The 6,601-nt window shown below is 37.4% G+C and overlaps 1 protein-coding gene across 1 annotated transcript; it reads right to left on the bottom strand.

Annotated features, from left to right (window-relative positions):
- Nucleotides 1–1,731: 1,731 nt before the first annotated feature.
- On the bottom strand, nucleotides 1,732–5,905 carry LOC132314156 (uncharacterized). Its single transcript, XM_059813052.1, has 3 exons — nucleotides 5,309–5,905; nucleotides 2,205–2,303; nucleotides 1,732–2,046 (listed from the first exon to the last, which is right to left on the bottom strand). The coding sequence occupies exons 1-3, from the start codon at nucleotides 5,903–5,905 to the stop codon at nucleotides 1,732–1,734; spliced, it is 1,011 nt and encodes a 336-aa protein (XP_059669035.1).
- Nucleotides 5,906–6,601: the final 696 nt, after the last annotated feature.

The following is a 6,601-nucleotide window of genomic DNA, read 5'->3' as shown; positions in this document are numbered from 1 at the left end:
GTTAGGCCTGATAATGTAGAGAATTTCCCCAAAGCAGCAGTTAGGTTCTTAGCAGTGGATATATCTGCTTGAAGCACAACCAGCAAATCATCTACGTAAAAATGTGAGATAGCTACATACCTACCTTAGAAATCATTTTGGGAATAGAAATCTTCTCTTCTCTCATCAATTGATCTATTTGTGCAGAAAATGATTCAGTAACAAGGGTGAACAACAAAGGGGAGAGTGGGCAGCCCTGTCTCAGCCCTTTGGTATGTTGGAAAAAACCACAAGGAAATCCATTAATAAGAATGGAAAACCATGCAAATGAGAGACATTCCATTACCCAATCTAACCATTTCATGCCAAAGCCATAGGACAGTAAAAGCTCCTTAAGGAAGTCCCATTTCACTAAATCATATGCCTTCTTCAAATCTACCTTCAAAGCTAATAAAGGGTTACATGTCTTCCTAGAAAATCCAGTCAATAATTCATTATTGTCTTGAATCCTCCTACCCTTAATAAAAGCTGACTGCTCACAGCCCACTAATTTGTCCAACACCAAACTAAGTCTAGAAGCCATGATCTTTGTAATTACTTTATATACCACATTGCATAAAGCAATAGGCCTGAAATCTGCTGCTCTAGCACAGTCATTCTTCTTAGGTATGAGAGTAATAAATGAACTATTAATTGATTTGGAAAGCTTGACATTATCAAAAAAGAATTGCACAGCATACAGAAGGTCGATACCAATAATGTGCCAGTATTGTTGATAGAATCTTGGAGGAAACCATCAGGACCAGGAGACTTATCAGGCCCCATTGCCTCAATAGCATCTTTAACCTCTTGTGCGGTACATGCTTGCTCTAAACTCACAACTTCTGTCATAGTTAATTTACTTCTCGGTTGCTCTATTTGAATCTCCCCACTCAACCACGGTCCATTAGTAAAGAGATCCTTGTAGTAGTCCACCATCATAGATTTGATTGTCTCCACATCTTGCACCATCGTACCATTGGAGTCCTGTAGCATAGTAATCCCATTTGTTGTCCTATGTTGAGCCATTTTCCTGTGAAAATATTCAGTACAGTTGTCATTGTCTTTAATCCACCTCACTCTAGATTTCTAGGCAATCAATATCTCTTCATTTGCTAAAGTAGCTTCCAAGTCAGACCTGGCCCTAATCTCATTACCAATCACCTCTGAGTTTTTTGGCTGATTTAACAACTCCATTTGTGCCCTCTCTAACTGCTTCCTAACTTTAGTAACATGTTCATGGATAGATCCAAACTTAAGATTCCATATTTTGACTGCTTCTTTAACCCTCCTCAGCTTAGTGGTAAACCTGCAAAGAGGATCCCCTCTCAATATAGTACTCTAAGCTTCTGCAACAATGGACTCCATGCCATTCTGCAACTGCCAAACCTTTAAAAATTTGAAAGGTTTTGGGCTGGAAGACACCTGCATACCTTGTTGAACCACCATAGCATAATGATCAGAAATAGAAGCTACTGTGAGTAAAATCTTTGAATTAGGATAAGCTATAAACCATCCCAAATTCCCCAAACTCCTATCCAACCTTGCATAGATCCTAGTGTTGGGATCTTGTCTATTACACCATGTCAGCTTTCCATTCAAAGTAGGAATGTCAGTCAAACCGGCCTCATGCATTGTATCATTAAACTCATCTAACAGTCATTGAGGGACTTGGTTACCCCCTACCTTTTCATCATGTGCACGAATAGCATTCTAATCCCCCATAGTTAACCATGCCTCATCAGTTATTGTAGCATATTGGCGAAGTGTACTCCATAATTGTTTCCTCTCTGCTTCTGAATTTGCTGCATACACAGGTGACATCCAAAAAAGAGCCTGTAGTTCTAAAGACTGTACTTTCAACAGCATTGCCTGCTCATTTGTGTTTATCCTTATAATATCCACCTTGCTGGGATCCCATCCAGCCCAAATTCTACCCAAATGATGATAAGAATAGTTATTAATCCACTTCCATCGACCATTGATTTTATTTGTAATCAAATCAAACTTGTCTATCTTAACTCTAGTCTTTAGCAAAACTACAGCAAAGAGAGAGTAATGGGATATCCAAAATCTCACCTTAAAATGCATTTTGGGCCTATTCAGGCTATGCACATTCCAGCAACCGATCATAAGCAAGTTGGATTGGAAGATAGCCCTTCCGTAGCCAAACTCTGCCGTGTTACCCTTTGGTTCAATTGACCATTTATTTTCTTCTTATTATTCTTCTTCTTAGCTGCAGTCAGTTCCATATCATCCATAGTTGCAGTATCCTCCACAGCTTCCTGTAATAGACCAAAGGAGTTGGATACATGATGTAATACCCCTAGATTTAAAAGGATATTCCTGGTATTTAATGTATTGTTTAAATAGTATTTTAATTTAATTAATTGTTTAAATTGTATTTTTCTTTAAATTAAATTAATTGTTATTTCGTGAGTTATTTGATTAATTGCATTTTATATTAATTGGTTAATTATTGTATTAAATGGTAATTATTTAATTATTTATAATTGAGTTATCGTAACGTAGGATTTAGGTTTTATCATAGCCGCCGTCTGTTTTAACTTAAGTAGTTTCATGGGCCGATTAAGGTTGGAATTAGGACTTAGTCTCTAATTTTTACACGGATTAGGGTTATTGTTTTGGGCCTATAAATATATCATAATGTGGGTTTAGGGTTTTGGGAAGTACGTACAACTCTGTTCACGTACCTAGATACAGAGAGTGAGAGACAAAGAAACAGAGAAAACTTGAGTGATCTATAGAGAAGTTCAAGAAGAAGGGAACAAGGGTTTTCTTCTGGGTTTAACCAAGAGTAGCAGAGGAGTAGAATGACAATTTAGAAGGTGGTCGGAAAACCTCAGAGACGGTGGTTTAGAGTTTCAAAGTCTGAAACTCAAAGGCAAGTTCTATCTTCCTCTTTCCCTTTGGGCCGTGTTCTATGCACCTAGATGATCTCTAGGGAATAACTAATCAATGATTGAAACCTACATGTTTATTATATGGTTGGGTGATAGTCTGTTTGTTTTAAAATCCAATATATTTACAGTTCGTGTATATTTGTTTCAGTATCCTGTACGTTAAGTATATTGATTCTGTTGTAAATTTAGTCTCTGTATTTGATTGCAACTTTTGTAAACACAGTATAGGAACACTACTGGGGTTATACAAAGCTTATAGGGATGCTATTATTCTATTTTAAATACGTGTTGCAATCCGTTCCGCTTCAATTTGCATATGGTTCCAGTGTTCATACTAACAGCATGTTAAGTTGGGTATCAAACTTAAGCTTTGTAATTGACTTAAATTGCTATAATCAAACCTTGGGGATGCTATCAGGAGGGTGTTAGATCCTTTAGATCAGTTTAAGAAACAAGCAGAGGGGTAGGAATTGATCGGAGAAGGAGCAGATTGACGGAAACGGAGCAGAGATGAACTGGAGGCTCTCAAGAGGGAGAGAGCCGGCTCTAGAAAGTCAAGAGCCGGCTCCCCTTCAGCAAGAGCCGGCTCCAATAGGGGAAGAGCTGGCTCTTCCATTCCAAGAGCCGGCTCCAATTTGTTTTACGTCCAGAAAGTGTTTTCTAGGGCTCTGTTTGGTGTTTTGAGCACTGTTTGAGCTTCTGAGTGATTCTAATGAACTGTAGGGACTTAACAGAGGATCTAAGTAGTTAATTCTAAGTGTTATTAAACTTATTGTTGCATAGTTTAAGTCTCTAAGACAAAGGATGTAGCAGTGTAAAAATATACAACGGTGTATGCTACTAACAGAAGAAAGGAACTAAATGGCTTGATTAAATTTTAGAAATTTAATGAGACTTCACGGAGGGATTAAATAGTTAATTTTTGGGTGTTATTAAGACCCTAAATTGATTTAAGGTTAATTCTAAATTAACGGATCAAACTGTATAACACTTATATACATTGTATACGGTTAGTGGATAGATGAAGTTTTAAATACTTAAGCTTATTTTTAGGCATTCCAGTGGGATTTAATATATTTATAAAATGGTTTTAAATATATTATAGGGTCATTGATGTGTTAGATGTGATCTATGCAGGCTCTGGATGTTAGTTGTTGAATTATGAAATCATTCCTTACAACTATATGGTTTAAATGCTTGGATTTAATTGCAAATACTTGGATATTGGTTTTGGATTATAAATCGCTAAACGATTATATATATATGTAGAATTTTAATTGCTGAATTAATAGATTCTGTCAATTACATGGTTGTGGAGGATCGTATGAACCGGTATGGGACGGTGTCATATTAGGGATGGTTTAGCTCAAAACGCATAAACCTAACCTATTGGATTTAAGGGAAGGATTGTAAAATATTGAATCCTAAACCTTGTTTAGTCAGATCGACTGATTAAGTTGAAAGACTATTTGGATTAATTGTGGTTGTGTGTAGTCGGATCGACTGATTAAGTTGAATGACTAACTGGATTAAATGTTGGTTGTGTTTAAGTCAGATCAACTGATTAAGTTGAATGACTAAACTGGATTAAAATTCTTATGTCAATTCAATAAACAATAAAATGGCATGCCTTGGGTTAGATGGACTTTATATATATGTTATGGCACCACGATATGGGCATGAGTCTCAGAGTCGTTGGTTAGGGAGCGTATATGCATTGGGATGCATAGCTGGATATGATGGTTGAGGTGTACCTTGTTAGGTCTAGGTATTCATGCCCACCTTTGGGTGCGTTTTTTGCATGTTGCCTTCTACTCAGGTTGAGACCCCATTATAGTCCAGTGAAGGTCCTCTAGTGTGGATATATTTATATATGGACTAGATAGATATTGTGAGGTATTTAGGTGTATCTGCGTATCGGGTCACTGTGTGGATTGCAGTTAGATTAGAACTTGTTCGTGGGCCTGACCCACTCTTATTTTTCAGGTATCAGACGGTTCTAGTCTTAGGCTTGATCGTGCTGTGCAGGGATTATCATTCATTCCATCGACGACGTAGGATGTCCTTCCATATTTTAGTATTTGGTTTTATGTTAGTTATTTACGTTTCAGTTGAGATTTTTATTTAGCGGTCCACTAGATGGATTCCCGAGTTGTAATTCATAGAAGTTTTGGAAGTTGGATTTTATTAAGTTTTATCAGGCTATTGAGGATTTTATATTAGTATTCTGTTCAACTTTTAATAGTTATTCTTATTTCATTTTTTTTTCATCTGTGTTCGTTTTAAAATACTTTAATTGTTTGATTTCCCTCGGGTTTGGGCCTGGGCCTGATCAACCAATGTCTCGAAACCGAGGGGTATCACACATGAGAATTAGTTGGTTTAGGCAATTGGTCATACACATGGTGATCTTCCTGTACATGTATAACAACCACCATGGAATCAAGGTCTACAACCCGAGTAGCATCTGTCTCAATCACCGAACTCTCCCCAACCATGGGTACTATCTCTTGAGGAGACTGAGTACTCTCATCAATAACCACCTCTTTACCATTTTTCTTAATCCTCCAAACCTGCGTCGGTTTACTTGGCTTCTTATCCACTTTCTTCATTGGACAGGCCTTCACCCCATGATCAATAGCATGACAAAGAGTACAAATCTGAGGCTTCCAAGTATACTCTACTCTTATGCGACAAAGAGTACCATGAACCTTAAAATCCAACTCTGTAGGTAGCTCCTCATGAACATCAACCTCTACCGTGACACAGACAAATGCACCCCTTTCCCGAGTCAGAGAAATATCATCCATATGGATTGGTTTAGCAAAAAGTGAACAAATCTTAGATATGGAGGACGTACCACGACAATGCATCGGTACGTCGAATAACTTGATCCAAATTGGAATTGATCCTAATACCTCTTTCTTCAAATCGATGCTCTTATCCCATTTCTTGAGGATCATTGGTCTACCTTCAAAATATGGACACAATCCAGCACCCTATCTAAATCCTGTACCAAATCAAATCTGATCATGAACAAACCATCATGTAACATGATAAGCTTAAACTCTCCCTCTGGCTTCCACACCCTCTGCATATATGATTTAAGGTGATGGTAGTAAGGACGCTTTCCCATTACAAATCCCACAATGGAGTTTGCCCAGTAAGTAACCTCCTGTGCAACGTCGTCATCATTTAGTGTCAATATGGCCTCTGACTCTGGTTTAGGGATATATTACAAATTTAAGAAGGAAGAAGAAACGGAGTTGCTGAAAAGAACACTCCAAGGTTCGCATAGGTGAAAGGTGGGGTGGAGTAGCCCCCACAGGCACCGGGGAGGAGGGTCGTCCCTCCTCCATAATGAGTCCAGAGACTCCAAGCTGCAAACCCTAGCACTTATCAAACCCTAATTTCGCTCTAGAAAGAGAGAGCGTTTTTTTAGTGTTAATTTTATTCTTTCAAAATTTAGTTTGTGTAATTGTGTTACTAATTATTATTCTCTAAATAAGACTTAGATTTTTTTTTTTTATTTGCAGCCCAAATCATTGAAATCACATATTCAATTACTCTATCAAATTTTTCGATTGATTGGATTATCTGGTAATAACTTATAGGGATAGTTTCTTCATATCTTGTTTTTTATTTTATTTTTTTGATTT

The sequence above is a fragment of the Cornus florida genome, unplaced genomic scaffold (assembly GCF_030987335.1).
Source record: "Cornus florida cultivar Cherokee Brave unplaced genomic scaffold, ASM3098733v1 CherokeeBrave_3.0.0_Hap2_Chr06, whole genome shotgun sequence".
In the NCBI taxonomy this organism is placed as follows: Eukaryota; Viridiplantae; Streptophyta; class Magnoliopsida; order Cornales; family Cornaceae; genus Cornus; species Cornus florida.
The sequence above is the reverse complement of the archived record's forward strand: the minus strand, read 5'-3'. Positions and strand labels throughout refer to the sequence as shown.